An 18921-nucleotide genomic window follows, 5' to 3' on the forward strand; every position below is an offset into this window, starting at 1 on the left:
TCGGTGGCACCAGATAGACGGAATGTGTCTGAAGGATGACTCTAGGTCTTAGAGTGCAACTTCAGGGATGAAAATGGGTAATTATTAATTTCAGGGACTACTTTGAGCTTCGAGTGCAACTTTAAGGACTACTTTGAGGTTTAACTCGGATGATTTCAATACTAAATTTAACAATAAAGACTATTTTAAATTGAAAAAAATATTAAAGATAATTTTAGTTTGATTTAATTACTCTGTCGGTCTCTATAATTTTACTGAATTTTCAATTAGGTCCTTATACTTTTTTTTTCAATTGAGTTCCTATATTATATCAAATTTTATAATTAAGTCTCTGTCATGACAAAAATATTGCAATTAACAAAAAATTTCATTAAACAGAACGAATATACCTAACACTTGACTGAATATTCCGTATAGTTTAATAAAATATTTTATTAATTCTAACATTTTTATTACGGTATAAACTTGATTATAAAATATGATATAATATAAAAATCTAATTAAAAATATATAAAAATTTAATTAAAATTTAATAAAATTATAAAAATCGAGAAAATAATTAAATTTTTTTAATTTAAGAACTATATATATATATATTTGCGTTCATATGGTGTCATATCTATTTATTCCATGCGACTATGAGCCTAACCTATGACAATACTAAAGTAAAATAAATGAAACAATAATAGACATTGAGCTATCTATCTATCTACATTTTTTTTATATAAATATTGCTCCTAGCTTTTCCCGAAAGGAGAAATGACAAAAAGAAAAAAGAAAATCCTCCAATTACTAAACTACAAATTTTCTATGATAACATGTAAGAATTTTGACGTTTTTATTTTCCACTTTTTCCTTGATATTAAAAATTGGGATCATTGAAGAATAGAATTCTTTAAAGAAAAAAACGAGTGTGTCAAAAAAATTCAGAGCGAATCAACAAACACGGTATGTTTGTTGTACCTATCAAAAAGTTGAGAGAATATTTTAATTAAGAATGATGATAATAACTATGTTAAGGTATACCATGAGTCTATGACACAGATTATCCCATTACAATTAGATAGGGACAAGATTGTGGTGTAGAGGCATTTATAATTGATTGAGCAAAAGGAAAAAAACTTTCTATAAATAATCTTACCTAACTTTATTTGGACCAAAAAAAAATAATCCTCTTCATTTTGTCATCTAGTAGTTATATAGATAACTTAGTAATTTTTTTTATATATATAATAATGCATAAATAAGAGGTTGTGGGTAGTCTTCTGTCTTTAGTAAAAAAAAAAAAGAAAAGAAAGAGAATACATCATGAGATCATGAGATAAAAGAATAATCCAACCATGAAAAGATGATAACTACCAAATTAGGAAACTCCATGACAAAACTTAGATATTTTGTTTGGGCTTTTACTTGTTTTGGGTTATATATATTGGGTTGATCTCCCAAAAATAAAAAAGCAATAAAAAACAAACACTCGTATTAACTATTAAGTGAACAATGAAAATTACGAATAATGGACTGTGTTTTTAAGTCCAATATTCAAATAATAATTAATTAATTAAAAAGTTGATTTTAATTTTAATTTTAATTTTATATTTTTTTAATTTGTTATTCGAATTATTTATTATATGCATTGTTTCTTATATTTTCTCAAAAATAATACGTTGGGGTGAAAAAATAAAATAAAAAAGAAGAAATCTTAATAACTTGCTTGTATAATTATCCACGCCTAAGTATAACATCAATAAAATAAATAATAAAAAACAATAATTATATCATCAAGAAAGAAAACACTAATGAACCTGGAAACCTGACATTCTAAACAAAAAAACTGTGTGGGTTTTGAGAGCAAATGAATTCTTTTGCATTGTGTCATATTTTTTTTGGGTGACTTTGCATTGGGTCATTTATTTTACTAGTTTGGTGTTAGTTTTATTTTAAAATATAGGATTTAGGATTTTAGAACTCAAGGTTTAAAAAGATTTAGAATTTTACTTTATTAATTTTTTAAAATTTAAATTAAAAATAATAATAAATCTATAATGCTGATGTGGAAGACAATTAATTGATTAGACTAAGAACAGTGACTTGCTCTCGGAACATATAAAAATTTCTCTTATAAGCAAAGAGATAATCATGGAAAAAGAATCATCACAAAGTATAGAAAGAAATTAAATGAAACTATATAAAAATCTTACAACATCAACCCTTAATTATATATAATGCTCATCATAACTTGGTTAATTAATTATACTAAAATAATGTAAGTTGACTTTATTTATGATGGACTCCATCATCATTATTCGTCAACTCTAATACATGCAATTATACAAGTTGAAGCCACTCCCACCCCCATATATATATATATATATATGCACAAAAGTAGTTGCATATAATTGCATTGGCATTAATTGTGAAAGAAGCAAAGATAGATTCATGAATAGTATGTATCAAATTCTTTAAAGTAATATTAATACATTCATAATATAATGGTACCAAATAGTTTAAAGGTACATAATTAAAAAGAAAATTAATAATAAGCAAGATGGGTGATCATAGTACATTATTATTTTATATATATTACATAATACACTATTACTTTGATTGGTATGAGTTTGATATAAATGATCACATAATAGAACAAGCATGAGGATTGTCATCACTAAAAGTAGCACCAGTTTGACGGGTAATGATAGAAGATTGAGAAGGGTAATTATAATAGCGAGGATCACTACTATCATAGCCATGCTTGTAGTAATTGTAAGATGAGGAAGGTTGAGATGCATAGTAGTTGATAGGGCCATTGCAATGGTGTTGCTGAACCAAATATTGGTCATCAACATTGGTGCTGTATGGAACCTGCCATAGCTCGGCTCGCCGGCCGGATTTCCGAACCGTCTTTAGAACCTTCTTTTGGTCAGCCCAGCCATTCACTGTCACCTTTTGCAAACTCATGTCTATTTCAATGCTATCCACACCTAATTATATTAACAAAAAAAAAACCTTATTGGAAACTAGTTAAGTACACATGTTTTAATTTGCTTGGCAATTAATTAACTAGTTAAGCTTTGAATATAGGATACCTTTGAGTTTTTGAAGTGAACTTTTCACCTTGTTCTCACATCCAGGGCAATCCATGTGTACTCTAAGTTCTATGATCTGAGAAAAATATAAGATACAAAAAGGAAAAAAATTTGGTTTCAATATCTTCATGGAAATGCATGTGGAATCCAATTTTGATATATTGTTGATATGATATATAGTATTTAATCATTGATTTTTTTACAACATATTTTATGATGAAATGACCATATAAAATTTGGATTATGCTATGTGTATACTAAAATCAGCTACCAATATAAAATACAAGTTAGAATATAAATACGCATTAAAAATAAATTAAATCACATAATATATTTATACACAAATATATTAGTGACTAATTTTAATGTATAAATAGTATTTTTGATAAAAAAATTATACTGAAATTAAGTTAAATCAATTACACACATATATATGTGATGAAATAACGATAGAAAGAAAGTGGTGTAGGTTACCGTCATTTTGTTCTTGTTGAGGTTGAAATGAAATCACTTGAACAATATTGATGAATATCTTTGTGAACGTTTCTATGTAAAATTAAATGCAAACAACAACGATAAGATTTTGGCTCTTTGGTGTTGGTTAGCTAAATACAAATGTATAAATATATAGTGGAGATTCATTCCATCATGGGGTGCCTCATCTTTGCTCATAACTTTAATGGGTTCATTATTTTATTAATTTTGTCCATTATTCATCACCGACTTTTAAATGTTAGTCATGGAACTTTGAGGCATTTTGGGAAAGCGTAGCTGCTTTATTCATGGAGCAAATACCTCAAATATCACATGTAACGCTGCTCAAGTTATCAATCATAATTCATATGCAAGTTTTGACTATTTATTTATTTAATTTTTTATAAGAACAAACAATAATATAATGATATAATTTGCCTCCCCTTTAATTTGGTAGCTCAAATAGTTAGTGGTGTTTGTTATTTTATTGTTATTATAATTTTATTCAACAATTAGTTATGGGTTGAAAACCGACAAAGCTAGTAGTATAATAATTTTGATATAAAACTCTCTTAAGAAAACTTGAACGAGAATCATGTGTGTCTGGTTTTTCGGCACAGCCCCATGTTCATGAAAATTAATCTCACATCCCCATGCCATTACATGGTATTTCCACATAAAATCAAATATATTAATGTATTATTAACAAGAAAACTAAGTAGACATGATATTAATTTTCACTAGGATTTGAATAAGTTCAATAAACATAAGAAAAGAAAAATAATTTTGATACATACACACTACTAGAATTTACATTTTTAACAGCGACTTTTTTCTGATGATCTTTTTGGACTAAAATATCCATATAGTTACTGACTTTCCAAAATCGTCACCATTTTAATTTACCTTATATTTATGGCTGCGACAACAAGAAAGAACCCTATACATGTCAAAATAAAAAAAAACAAGAAAGAACCCTGCCAATTTATCTCAGATTAAATATGTATATCAACTTGTTTCAATCAGCACATTTTAACTACAAATGTTTTTTTCCCTCAGATCCAAATGCTTCTGGAGGAAGGTCATGATATCAGTAACAAAAATAACTGCCAAGTGCCTTTCTAGATCAAGAAAGCAAACCTAAATATTAAACAGATCCCAACATGTCAGGACTAGGTGGTTGTCTCTGTGCACTGTAGAACAGCCCCTAGATGAACCATTTATTCAAGTCTAGCCTTAACCTGAGTTCATGTTTAACTAGCATGCATTATGAAACAATATTAAATCAGATTGAACTTAGAAAGAAAAAGCACCTTTAACTTCAATGAGTTGGATTGCTTGCAAGAGCTCTAAAAAATATCAACTTTGTCATGTTCCCATGTTCTTGCAAGAGATCAATTGGCTGAGGCTGGTTGTCCTAAAATAAGAATAATAGCTTTGTCAAAGATATTGGCGACCAAACAAGAGTACTAGAGAGTGACCAGTTAACTTACCAGAGATTTTATCGGCAAAACCAAGAATCTGAAACAGCTCTATGGATTGCTTGTGCTGTGCAGCGATTTTGAGAAGCTTTAATACTTCATGTTCATCAAAAGAAGCAGCTAATCCATAAATTGACAAAAACATCAGGAAACCCAGAACCACCAAAGAATTTTCAGCACTTGCTGTCATGTTAGCTTTCAGATCAAGTGCAAGCTCCATTGCCTCTTCTCTAACATGAGGTTTAATATGTGGTGAGATTCTCATCAGCTGTTCAAGCAGAAAAACATGGCTATCATCAATAGTAACAACTTTGACTCCATTTTTACAATGGGAAACTATTGGATCCTTAATTATATCTAAAATGAGCTTTGCTGGATCTGATGAGGACTGAAGATGAACTAAAATGTCATTGCCAGGATTTGTTGGCTCATCTACCAAAAGCTCCAAAGTTCTTCCAACAATAGTAGGACTTGATTGAGTATCTGTATAGTGTGCAATAACATATTTAGCTAGCAGAATTCATAGGTGACAGTAGGAAAGCCACTTTATACTAATATTACAAGCAGTTTCATAATAGCATTATAACTGAATCACTAAAAGTTTCAACCAATATTGTGACTCATTTCCATAAACCAATTACCAAACTTTAGAAACAATAAAACTACATTACTGCAGAAATATATTTCTTGTAGTGTCATGAATCATACTATGAAGTTATGAGAAAGGGTGATAGAACGGAGAGTGAGACAAGAGACATAAGTAACAGAGAATCAATTTGGTTTTATATCAGGCAGATCCACCATTGAAGCCTGTTAAGAAAGATGATAGAGAAGTATCATAATAATAAAAGAGATCTATATATGGTGTTTATTGATTTGGAAAAAACGTATGATAAGAGATCAAGGGAGATCTTATAGAAGGTTTTAGAAAGGAAGAGAGTAAGAATCACGTATATTCGTGCAATTAAAGACATGTATGATGAGACTACAACTAGTGTCATGACTAAAGGTGGTGTGACAGAAGAATTTTCTATTGACATAGGATTATACTAAGAATCATCCTTAAATTCATACATTTTCACATTAGTCTTAGAAGAAATCACAGAACATATCCAAGAATCTGTGCCATGATGCATGTTTTTTTTCGATGATATTGTCCTCATGGGAGAGTCAAGGAAATACCTAAATAAGAAGTTGAATTTATAGAAAGAAGATCTATAAGTGTATAGGCTGTGCATAAACCGTAGTAAGACGAAATATATAGAATGTAAGTTCAGCCCACCGAAAAGAAAATCCTAATACAAAGATAAGATTAGAAAAACATCCTACGAAAAATTAAAAGTTTTAAGTATCTTAGGTGCATCATACAGGATAATGAAGAGATTGAACATGATATAAATCATAGGATCAAGATCCAAGCAGGTGGTCAAAATAGCGGAGTATGACTGATTTTATATGTGATAAAAAAGTACTTTTAAAACTTAAAAGTAAATTCTATTGCACTACTATCAGACATGCTATGCTTTATGGTGCAAAGTCTTGGACGGCCAAAGAGGAGCATAAACAGAAGTTAAGTATGACAGAAATAAAGATGTTGAGATGGATGAGTAGTCATATGCAATTGGATAGAATAAAGACTGAAGATATAAGACAGAGAATTGGAGTAGCACCTATTGTGAAAAAGATGGTAGAATCACGTTTCAGGTGGTTTGGACATATAAGAAGAAGACCAACAGAGTACTAAATCAGGAAAGGTGGATGAAATGGAAAATGGATAAAGGGTGAAAGGTAGAAGAAGACATAGAAAAACTATCCATGAAGTGGTCAAACGAAATCTACATATAAACAATCTCTTTGTAGACATAATACATGATAGAACTCAATAGTATCGTTTGATCCATGTAATCAACACTACCTAGTGGACAAGGCTTTGTTGCTGTTGTGATTGTTGTCATGATGTTAAATTGCTTCACAAAGCATTCTGCATGACGTTTTAGATTTTAAGAGCCTCCTTAAGGTTAAAAAGAAGGAAAACAGTATAACTCTGATTAGTAGGAATTTTAGTTTGAGAATAAATGTTCAGGGACAGGAAAACCAAACAAGCCTATCAATTTGACTAAGAGATTAATCTGAATAAAGATACTTCAAATAAAATAGATACAGATCAGGTGAATAAAATATCAAACTCATTATATGAAACCGATGAAATGATCATGTTCCAACTAAAAGCATATTTACCCTGTAGTTTTTCTTCTTGGATTGATTTTTTCTTCTTTCTAGTGGGAGATGATTTTTTTAATGCTTCATATTGTGATTTTTTCAACTTAAATTCCTTATAGATTCCTTCAAAATGATTCTTCTTTGACTCAAGATCTCTTGCTTTATCTTCGACCTCTTTCTGCTTCAACTTGAGCTCATTCAGTTGCTCTTCAAACTGCTTCCATTTTGTCTCGAGATCATTTGCTTGTACCTCAAGTTCAATCCCTTTTGACTTGAGCTCCTCCATCAGGCCTTCATATTGCTTCTCTTTTGAATTGAGCTCCATTACTTGGCCTTCAGATTGCACCTCTTTCGCAAGAAGTTCCTTCAATTTACCTTCAAAATGCTTCTTCTTTGATTCAAGCACCTCCACTTGACCTTCAAACTCTCTCTCCCTTGATTCAAGCTCCTTTACTCGCCCTTCAATTTGCTTCTCTTTTGAATTGAGTTTCTCTACTTGTTCTTCATATTGCCTCTCTTTTAATAGAAGCTCCTTTTCTCGTCCATCAATGTACTTCTCCTTCGACTCAAACTCCTCCAATTGTGCTATAAATAGCTTTCCTTTAGACTCAAGCTCCTTGATATGTCCTTCATGTTTCTTCTTCATTGACCCAATCTCCTTTACCAGAGCATCCTGATTTGTTTTTGAAGGCATTATCTCATGCAACTTCTCCCTTTCTAAGTGCAGTACCTTAGCTTGTTCAACAATTAATTTCCGCATTGCACCAAGCTCTTCCTCTTTGTTCATAAGTTCCTTATTATGCTCAGAAATTTTATTCAAAAGAGCCGTGAGTTCCTCTTCCTTCCTTTCACGGTTTTCAATCATGTTGTCCAGTGCTTGATGAAATTCTGTCTGTTCAGTCATGAGCTCATTTTTGCACTCTTTAATCACATCCTCTATCAAACTTATTTGTGCTTCCTTTTCAAAAATTTGATCATCGTATTCTTCAATTTCCTTCTGCATTTTTTTGTGAACTTTATCGCGTTTACTGATCACCTCCTGTGCCATTTTAACTTCTGTAGTATATTGTTTCTCCTTTAATCTCAAATGCTTCTCGCATTCGATGATCAGCTTCTGGATGGACTTGAGCTGCTCTCCCTTTGCTTCAAACTCTTTGTTGCATATTTCAGTGCATCTTTTGGTGGCTCCATATGCTCTCCTTTTAATTTGATTCGATGCTACCTGTTCTGCCATGAGCTCCTTCTCACAGTTCTCAATCATGCTCTCCATCAAACTAAACTGTGCTTCCTTTTCAAGTATTGCATCATCGCGTTCTTTAATTTCCCTCTGCATTTTCTTGTGAACATCATTCCGCTCGCTGATAACTTTCAATGTCATTTCAACTTCCCTGATACATTGTTTCTCCTTTGACCTCAAATGCCTATTACATTCAATAATCAGCTTCTGCATGGACTTGAGCTGCTTTTCTTTTCTTCTAAAGTCGTTATTGCGCCTTTTAATGCGTCTTAGGATTGCTACATATTCTCTCTTCTTCACGTCAAGATCCAAGGAATATGAATTAAGTTGTCCTTGAATAGAATTAACTAGTTTCCTCTTATTTTGAAGCTCGTCCGATAGCTCCTCAATATCTCTCTTGAAGGAGAACAATCTCTTCTCTTCAACTTGTCTCTTCATTTGGCATTCTTCAATAGGATATAGAACCAATTCATGTTCCTTCTCTACCAAATCCTGTTCAGCATTGGTAGACTCCTGAACTAACTTGACCGGATCCTCCATTACCTGGGAAACAGGAGTAACATCACCGCCATCATAGTCCTCAACATTACTTTTTCCGGAATCTTCATTGTTCATTGATGATGTATCTGAATCTGAGAGTTTCGACCTCTTAACCGAAGGGTGCAAGTAATCAAACTTATCCTGTTCTAGCTGTCTCTTCTTGCTATCATAGGTATTGTTGCTACATGTTCCCATACTGGTATTCAATAACATTAACTGTAATTGTTCAGCATCCTCCCTACCCACTCTATCTCCATCTGAATCCTCAAACCCCATTTCTCAATTATACAAAGTTCTTGAACTTGGGAATATATGCATGCACATCAAATGTGATCCTGGCAAAAAAGGGGAAAATTATAAAGAACAAAGAAGTTATTCATCAATGAGTGATGCCTATAATAACACTCAAAATATCATTAATTACATCGCACAAGAGAGCAAATAAATACTGCATTATTGATGGCCACTCACTTATCTATATATCTATTTTTTCACCTCACCAATAATTTTTCAACGAATGCTCCATCCAAAATTTAAGAGGATAAATAACTGTCGCATCAGAAACTGCTCTTTCCGTTTCTTTCATTCTCCTTTTTTTTTTCCTCTTCTCTACCCATTAGATAGTGCCAATTTTTAAGTTAAACAATATTAAAACGAAAATTTTTATCAATTAACCAATAATAACAAACAAAAAAGAGATAAATCAGCATGACAGCATCCCGTTACTGTAATTGAGACACAGAGAAAGGGCATTGTTTGAGACATGCATGATGAAATACAAGGAACGAAAGTTGAAATTAGAAGCAAAAAATTACGTTAAAGGAGGGAAGAGTAGAAGAGGAAGGTGAAAAGGGAAAAGAGAAGGTGCAGACCTGAGCTTTGAGTGTTAACCGCTTCAAACAACACACACACTGCGTTTCAGTGAAAAACTGAAAATACTAATAGCATGCACATAAGAGACCTGAGAGCACAGCGTCTTATTTATTTATTTATTTCCTAGAGAGAAGGTAGAGGGTCTTATTTATTTAACTGTTAAGTGCGTAGCGCCAGCCGGTATTTACTATTTAGATCTCACGTAATCTAAATAAGATCACTCATCAAATTCAATCTAAAAAGATAAAAATGCAACAATTTGGATTAGATTAAATCTCAGTTTAATAAACTGAACCGATCAAATTAAATTTTTGACCCACTTTTTGAAATTCAATTCAATTCAAGTTACATAACATGATATCATATGATATAATATTATATTTAATTTGTTTCTTTTTTTTTGGTCAAGATATTTAATTTATTTATTTTTTTTTTTGTCAAGTGGATTGGACAACCCCTAATTCTAGGTATCACAATTCACCCACATTACACACTCACCCACACACATTTTAAGGGTTCATAATCAATACTTGGTGCACTCACCAAGATTTGAATCCGGGTGCAGCATATTAAGAGGCACATGGTGTTACCAGTTGAGCTAAGCCTCAGCTGCAATTTGTTTCATATTATGTGTATTATTATCTTATTGGTTTAGCAAATACATATTTTTTGGTTTACAAAAAAGCCCAAAGGCCCAACAATAACCAAAAAGCAAAAACAGTTGGCACAAGTGTTAGCCTCCCTATAGGTTAAAAAGGATAGACTCCAGATATCTCTTTTCCTTTTGTTGAGATATCGCTGCAACCATTGCTTTAGAGTGCACTCGAATCACACTTTCCTGAACCCAGCGTCCAAGCAGTTTCCATTTTTATGCACACTCCCCACAGCTTAGCCATGGAAGTTCCGCAATGTTAGAGATGTTTATGGATAGGATTCAATTCATATACCTACGGTGTTTATTCGACTCCGATTCAAAAATTGCGGATATAGATTCGATTTGCAAAGTTATCAGATCGGATCAGATCAATTTGCACACTAATAAGATTGTGAATTTTATCTTCATGTAAGTTTCCGTATATCCGCGTATAAATAAATAAGTAAGAATAAATAGCCATTTCTGACCATAAAAAATTTGAACAATTACAAAACTAATCATAAAAAATTTAAATTGACATTGTATCCATGAAAAATATATATTATTCGACAAAAATATTCAATCATTAAATTATCATTCTTTTGTAAAAATTCCCAAATTGCCTTTTTAATTATCTTCTCCAAATCAACTCTTCAAATTTAAATTTTTATGATTAGTTTGGTCAGCATTTAAATCTTTGATGGTCAGCTATTTTCTCAATAAATAAATATTTTTTTATGTTTTATTTCAACTAATAATTATCATATATATTGTATTATTTTAATTTTTTTTAGCCGAAAATAGGGAGACTCGAACCCGCAACTTCTTACGTGAATATGAAGAGACGATGCCATTTAAGCTATAACTTATTGGCTTGTATTATTTTAATTTATTATGTAAGAAAAGTATGTTTAACATTATTCTAAGAGTAAACATATTTGAAAGAATAGAAAAAATGAACTTTATTAATATTTTTTTAATAAAAATAAGTTTTTAAAAATATTTTTGTATTTTGCGAATATATCTAATATCCGATCCGCAAGTGTCTGAATTAGATCGGATCCAAACTTAAAAGTTGCGGATATGAAATCTGATGATTTTAGTATGGATCGGATCAAATTTTGACCATATCCAATCCAATCCGATCCGCTAAACCCCAAAACAATGTAAACCAATCTTATATAAATCACAATAAATTATAAACTTCCGTTCCAATAAATTATTTAAAGAATTTGATTTTGATGTACTGTCATGGTAAAACTATTTTATACGTGCATCTAATCATATAACATCACATTAACAAAAATAACTATATTTAACATTAACTGTGAATAATCATCTAAGAAAATGATTGTAATTACACAATTGTGTAAAACAATTTACACTGTCAGTGTATTAAAATTAAACTCTTATTTAAGTTATTCAAAATTATTAAACATAATTTATCAAATTTTTTAAAAATACAACTTTTGACTTAGAAGAGATTAATTTTTAATGTAAAAATAGTATTGCTAATCTAACACTTATATTACAATTAACAATGTATTTTTAAAAAATAGTAATTTACATTAGCAATGTAAAAATTAATTTCAAGGTTTAAAAAAGCCATAGATAAAATGTTATCCAAATAGGGTTTGAAGCCTTTAGGAATACTTTTGAAATTGATCATTAAGGTGGTCTTCCAAATAGGTCTTTTTCACTATACTTAATTGAACAGAGGTCAGAGGTAATGAGGTGCATATTTTGAAGAGTTCAAAATAGAGAATCTATTTACACTACATTTTCCTTAGTTATTACTAGAGATATTATTTATTATTTATTCTTGGTAACCAAACAAAGAGGCAAGAAAAAAACATATTAACTATTCTCTGATTAATAAAATAATTTAAATACATGGGACTAATGTTTCTGAAACAGTGAAATTGAATAACTTTTAGTAATAGAGATAAAGGGAATCAATAATAATCAACAAATTCAGGAATTAATAAACTAAATAAAGCAGTATACATTGTAGCTGACATTCTAAGCTCCAAATAGAGCAAAATGACATGAACAAAATAAAGTTAGCAAATAATGGAGGAATATTCACTCTTACAATTTTTTTCTTGCCAGACAGGTTAATATCAAATAGTAAGAACACAGTTATCTTATTTACCCCATTTTTTTACTACCACGTTTCTTTACTACAGGTCCAAGCAATGTTGGAAGAAAGCCATGATATCAGAAACAATACTACTTGCTTTGAATCTTTCTAGCTCAAGAATGCGATTTAGAATCACCTTGAGTAAATCCTCATGTTGTAATTTGTTCTCTGACATGCACCGCAGAACAGTTCCTAGACCATCAATTTCTTTATCCATGGCCTTAACCTGAATTCACATTCAGCAATAATATTGTCAACTTATTGTATTGTATTGTAATGAAATAGAACTTGTATAGGAAAAAAGATAAAGGAACCTTCATCTCAATGAACTTAGTTTTGTTGCAGCTGTTTTCACAAATCAACTTTGCTTTGTTCACATGTGCTTCAAGGAGATGAATTGGTTGATACTTCTCTTCCAACTTATATGCACAGATGAATCTAACAGCTTCAATGTGCTTCTCGTTCTTTATAAGATTCTCGATCAAATCTGCGAGACACAAGAACACTGCTAGTTTCATCAACATGAACTAAACTTAGTCGACTCCTTGTAGTGCTGATAGATTAGTAAGAAATTAACATGATCAAATTTAAAAAGAAAGTGATTAACATTTACCCAAGATATGAGGAGAGATAATGGTGACTAAACAAGAAAGTTTTCAACCAACATACCAAAGATTTTACCCTTAAGACCGAGCATCTGGAAGAGCTCTACCACTTGCTTGTGCTGAGAAATGATTTCAAAATGCTTAAAAACTTCATCTGCATTGAAAGAAGAAACTAGTCCATAAGCGGACAAAATCTGCAGGAAACCAAGAACCATATTTGGATTTTCAATATTTCTTGTCATGCTAGCTTTCATATTGAGGGCAAGCTCCATCGCCTCGTCTCTGACATGAGGTTTGATATGTGGTGATAGTTGCATCAGCTGTTGAAGAAGGAAGATTTGGCTTTCATCAATGGCTATAACTTCATCTTCCATCTTACAATGCGGAACTATAGGATTCTTCAATATATTCAAAATGAGTTTTGCAGGATCTGGGCAGGACCGGAGTTGAGCTAAAACTTCATTGTCACACGACTCGAGTTCATTCATTTGCTCATTTGCGAGAGACTGCAAACTTCTTCCATCACTGGGAGAACTTGGCTGATTATCTGTGCAATGTGCAACAGTATATTTAGCATAATAAATTATAATGATGCCATGAATTTAGAAAAAAACAGAGAATAAATATTTACATAAAAATATCACAATTTGCTTGGCTATATATGTAAAAAAAACAAAGCATACTTTCAATTTGACTAAGACATACAACCTTAACCTGATTAAAGATAACTTTAATAAAACAGACAGATAAGATGAATAGAGATATCAAAAACATAAAAAAGAAACAGTTGAAATGATAGTTTTAACTAATTATAAGCACAAGCACATTTACCCTGTTCTTTTTTCACTTCGTACGATTTTTCTACTGCCTTGTATTGCTTCCTTTGAAACTCAAGTTCCTTCAGTCGTCCTTCAAAATGATTGTTTTTGGATTCAAGATCTTTTACTTTGCCATCAAGCTGCTTCTCTTTTGACTTCAGTTCCTTCAGTTGTATTTCAAACATCACCTTTTCCAATTTGAACTTTTTCATTTGTTGTGCAAGCATCTCTTTTTTCAACTCAAGTTCCTTTGTCTGTTCTTCAAACTTATTCTCTTTTGACTTAAGTTCCTCCACTTGGCTTTCGAGTAATGCCTCCTTTAATTGGTGCTCCTTCAATTTACCCTCAAAATTCTTCAGTCTTGATTCATGCACCTCTAATTCAGCATCAAATTCCTTCTTCTTCGCTATCAGCTCCTTTACTTGACCATCATATTGCTTCTTTTTCAATACAAACTCATTTTCTCGTCCTATAAGTTGCTTTTCCTTCAAGTCAAACTCCTTTCTGTGTTCTTCAAACTGATTCTCTTTGCACTTAAGCTCCTGCACTTGCCTTTCAATTTGCTTCTCTTTCAATTGGAGCTCCTTCAGTTCACATTCGAACTTGTTCCTGCTTGACTTAAGCTCTTGCACTTGACCTTCAAACTCCTCCTCTCTTTCCCTAAGCTGCTTCACTTTACAACTAAATTGCTTCTCTTTTGATTCAAACTCCTTTTCTCGTCCTTCAAATTTCCTCTCCTTTAACTCAAGGCCTTTCATTCGTTTTGCAAGTTGATTTTCGTTCACTTCAAGAACTTTGATCCGTTCTTCAAGTTGCTTTTTGGTTGACACAAATTGCTTGTCAGACTCTCTGAACAAGTCCCCTAGCAAATTGAGATGCACATCCATTTTGCAAATTTCGTCATCATATTCTTCAAGTTCCCTCTGCTTTTTCCTGTGAATTTCATCACGCTGCTCGACCACCTTATGCACCATGTCACATTCCATGGCACATTGTTCCTCTTTTAACTTCAAATGCTTCGCGCATTCAGCAATCAGCTTTTCGATGGAGCTGAGCTGCTCTTTCTTTGATTCAAATTCTATGTTGTGCCTTTTAATGCGCCGTTGGATTGCTTCACACTCACTCTTTTTAAGGTCAAGATCTCGGGAATATGAATTCAGTTCTCCTTGAATAGTATCAACTTGTGCCTTTCTTTCAGGCTCTTCACATAGCACCTTATTACCTCCGTCTATGGAGCACGATTGACATTTTGTTATCTGAAACTGATCATGCTTTTTCTCTACCAAATCTAGTTCAGCAAAAGCTTTAGAAAATTCCGAACCACTGCCTGAATTTTTCCTCTTCTCTTCCACGAAAGATGGGGAAACACCCTTGTTTTCAACCACCCTTCTCACAATCTTAAACGATGGCTTCTTCTTTTTCTGAGAATCAGGATCCTCTACATTCTGCTCACTTATCCCAGGGACTGGCACTGTTTTGTTTGATGCATCCGAATCCAAGACTTTCAGCTTCTTAACCAAAGATTGCAAGGGACTTTCAGCATCCAAATCTTGTTCTAGAAACCTCTTCTTATCAATAACACAGGAACCATCTTGAGTTGCTTCCTCAACTAGTTCTGAAAAAGCCGTCTTGCAAAAAGAGCTATCATACTTCCCGCTAGTGCTAGATGTTCTTGAACCATGATGCAATCTGAAACGTATTGGTGGTCTAGGGACCCCAGCAGCCACTTGATCCTCACAAACATGCTTGCCTTCTATGGACATTTTGTGTCTTTCAAAAGAGGCTTAGCTATCTCCTAATGGCAGTGATTTTGAACCAACTGCTATAAGCAACTTCACAGTACAAGAAATTAGGAAGATTTTACCATTTTGCAAGCCACATCACTTTGTAAGACACCTTAGAAATCAGTTTAACATGTTGATTTTTACCACTTTGCATGCCATGATTATAATTTATTGAACAGCACCCATGATCATCATCTTCATCATCATCTTACAACATTAGTAGATTAGAATCCAGAAGACCCATTATTCAAAAAACGAAAAGTGATTTGAGTCTGGTAATGGCATGCAGTCATGTTCAAAAACCTGGGGAATAAAAAAGTTTTTTTTCCCTAAAAAAAAAAAAAGATGAAATCTTTCAGTAATAAGTCAGTTCTAGGTCTTAATCTGAGCAGGAAAATATGGTTTAAACACAGAAAAAAAAAACACACACACACACCAAAAAAAGAGAGGGCAAACGTATGATCACAATAGACTGATAGGCCTTGGGGTATGGATAATGAGTACAAATCATTAAAATGATAATGTGAAATTAAAATAACAAATAAAAGGGGGAAAAAGAGAGAGTTACGTTACATAGACCGCAGTAGTAGTAGTAGTAGTACCTTGAAGTTGAAGAGCAAAAGTAGAAAAATGAAGATGAAAAGGCAAGCACCTTGCTTGATTGGTTTTCTAATTGAAGCAAAACAAAACAATGGAAACAGAGGAGAAGAAGGCTTCTTTCTTGTTTCTTGTTGAAAGGGGTGTGATTGTGAGGAGTGAGGAGAGTGAAAGGGTTTGCCTTGTTCACGAAGTCTCACGTCTCTACCACTGTTCAACTGCAAGCTATGTAGAGAAAGAGAAGCACCACTCTCTCCAATTTCCGAGTCTCCTGCTACGTTTTTTTTTTAATTTTCTTTTTTTCATTATTATTAGTATTTTTATTTATTTATTTTGGATAAATATCACAAGAAATAATGTTAGATAAAATTACCTGACAAATTTGGAAAGAATCAACGTGGCTTTTCAATTTTGAAACAGAGATGAGAATAGGTTAAAGTAATGTTATTATTTATTAGAGTGTTGCGTATTTAATGTTGTTATGAAAAAATTAAAACACAAATTGGTCTGAAAAAAATAATTGAACAGTCTAGTTAGAGGATATAAATCAGACAATTCGATTTGTACATCATGCCACCTGTGTATTAGTGTCAATTGAGCCCAAAACCTTAGGGCTGGCCCTAAGCCCTCCAAAATAATCCTAGCCCACAGCCCTAACATTATAAAATCATGTTTTTGTAAGCCCTAGCCCTAATTAAGCCCTCTCAACAAAAATTAAAACAGGGCTGGCCCTACAAGCCCTAAAAGTCCCCAATCATGGGAAGTCCAACTTTAATTTTGCCTATTCTTCATTCCTAATACAAATTGTTCAAAGAATTACCTCTACAATCTACATTACTCCGTGCTATACTAATTACTTTCCTTCAGTTTTTTTTTTATTTCTTTTAATATTGCTAAATGATAATATTGGATGAAAACATATCCTAGTGCTAAATATTTGTCGCCTATATATTGGATTCAATGAAAAAATGAATCACCAATTTTCCTTTTGTGCAAATTGCTACAATGATCATTTCTATGAATAGCAAGCAACCAAGGAATCATTTCACTGGATTTATGCAAAACGATAAACCTTATGTCTATCAATGAAGATCGAGTATTAGAGAAAAGCTAACTAATAATAATATAAAATTTTAGGGTATGGCTTCTTTTTCTTTTTGGCGTTTGCTTCTTTTCCAACACGTGGAAATCGACTAATAATTTTTTATTTTTTACACATAAAAATGATAAAGTGATAGAATAAACTAAATAATTTTTAATAAATTTTATATGTGTTGTTGAAATAAAAAATATAAAGAAAAAAATTAGGTAGCCCATGGATTAACCCTAGAATTTTTGGCCTATGAGGGCTTTTGGCCCTGAGAGCTTTTTAAATATTTGACCCTATTAATTATAGGGCTTTTTATTTTTTTGGCCCTATAAAGTAGGGCCAAAGCCCTATAGGGCCAACCATATTGACACTTCTACACCTGTGTACATTCTATCAAATTGTTTCTTCCTCTCTTCGGTCTCTTTTAATAGCAGTTTTGTTCTCGTATATTAAGATATATTTTACTCTTTTTTTCACACATTCACATTAATAAAAAAGAATTTAGATTCTTTAAATTTTATATCTTTATTTTAGAAAATAAAATTAAATCTCTCACTATTAAATATTTTATCTCATATTTTTTCTTGGTTTCATTTATGACATAAATGATAATAGATTTAACTTTATTTTCTAAAATGAATTTTAAAATTTAAAAATTTCAAATCCAATAAAAAATTCTTCTCTCTCTCCATTAATTTCTTCGGTTCTTCTTGCTAAAATTTCGGCACGTAAAAGAAAAAAAAAACAATAATCAAGATATTATTATGAAATTTTTTAAAATAAATTTAATATATTTTAGGTAGTTAAAAAATTAATTAATTATTGTTATATTACTACTCACTGCATTTTCCTAGTCTCCTATTATATTTTTATTTTAATTTTCTTTTATTATTATTATTATTAGTATTATTATTTATCTATTTTGGATAAATATCTCAAAAAATAATATTAGATAGAGTTGCCTAAAGTTGAGACGCATTTGAGAATGATTAATGTCACTTTCTAATTTTGAAATGGAGATGAGAGTAGGATAAACAATTTTATTACTTATTAGAGTGTTACGTGTTTAATGCTATTATGGAGAAATCAGAGCACAAATCGGACGGTCTATGTTGGTAGAAGGAGTAATCAGACAGTCTAACTAGGGTATACAAACTAAACTGTCTGATTTGTGCATCATGCTACCTGTTGCGCATGCAGCCTATTAAATTGCCTTTCACTCTCTCCGACCTCTTTTATTGGTGCTTTTACTCTAGTACACTAACACATTTTACTTTTTTCTTCATACATTCACATTAATAAAAGCATTTTCTCTCTCTTCATTAACTTATTTGGTTCTCCT

General features: G+C 31.8%; 3 protein-coding genes across 5 annotated transcripts; all 3 read right to left on the bottom strand.

Annotated features, from left to right (window-relative positions):
- Positions 1-2433: 2433 nt before the first annotated feature.
- LOC112707193 (heavy metal-associated isoprenylated plant protein 28) lies at positions 2434-4801 on the bottom strand. Its single transcript, XM_025758828.3, has 3 exons — positions 3558-4801; positions 3084-3159; positions 2434-2978 (listed from the first exon to the last, which is right to left on the bottom strand). The coding sequence occupies exons 1-3, from the start codon at positions 3561-3563 to the stop codon at positions 2629-2631; spliced, it is 432 nt and encodes a 143-aa protein (XP_025614613.1). The 5' UTR covers positions 3564-4801; the 3' UTR covers positions 2434-2628.
- Positions 4802-4836: 35 nt separating this feature from the next.
- On the bottom strand, positions 4837-10040 carry LOC140174845 (uncharacterized). The gene is made up of 4 exons (XM_072201211.1): positions 9908-10040; positions 7277-9370; positions 5051-5521; positions 4837-4974 (listed from the first exon to the last, which is right to left on the bottom strand). Exons 2-4 carry the CDS (start codon positions 9309-9311, stop codon positions 4952-4954), a joined length of 2529 nt encoding a protein of 842 aa, XP_072057312.1. The 5' UTR covers positions 9312-9370; positions 9908-10040; the 3' UTR covers positions 4837-4951.
- Positions 10041-12495: 2455 nt separating this feature from the next.
- LOC112705298 (uncharacterized) lies at positions 12496-16942 on the bottom strand. Of its 3 annotated transcripts, none has more exons than XM_072201215.1 (5): positions 16461-16942; positions 14122-16221; positions 13355-13837; positions 13000-13172; positions 12496-12911 (listed from the first exon to the last, which is right to left on the bottom strand). In XM_072201215.1, exons 2-5 carry the CDS (start codon positions 15869-15871, stop codon positions 12726-12728), a joined length of 2592 nt encoding a protein of 863 aa, XP_072057316.1. In that variant the 5' UTR covers positions 15872-16221; positions 16461-16942; the 3' UTR covers positions 12496-12725. The 3 variants fall into 3 exon arrangements, with proteins under 3 accessions (XP_072057316.1, XP_072057315.1, XP_072057317.1); XM_072201214.1 differs by having other exon boundaries at positions 16495-16785; XM_072201216.1 differs by having other exon boundaries at positions 16545-16767.
- Positions 16943-18921: the final 1979 nt, after the last annotated feature.

Source organism: Arachis hypogaea, chromosome 8 (genome assembly GCF_003086295.3).
Source record: "Arachis hypogaea cultivar Tifrunner chromosome 8, arahy.Tifrunner.gnm2.J5K5, whole genome shotgun sequence".
NCBI lineage: Eukaryota > Viridiplantae > Streptophyta > Magnoliopsida > Fabales > Fabaceae > Arachis > Arachis hypogaea.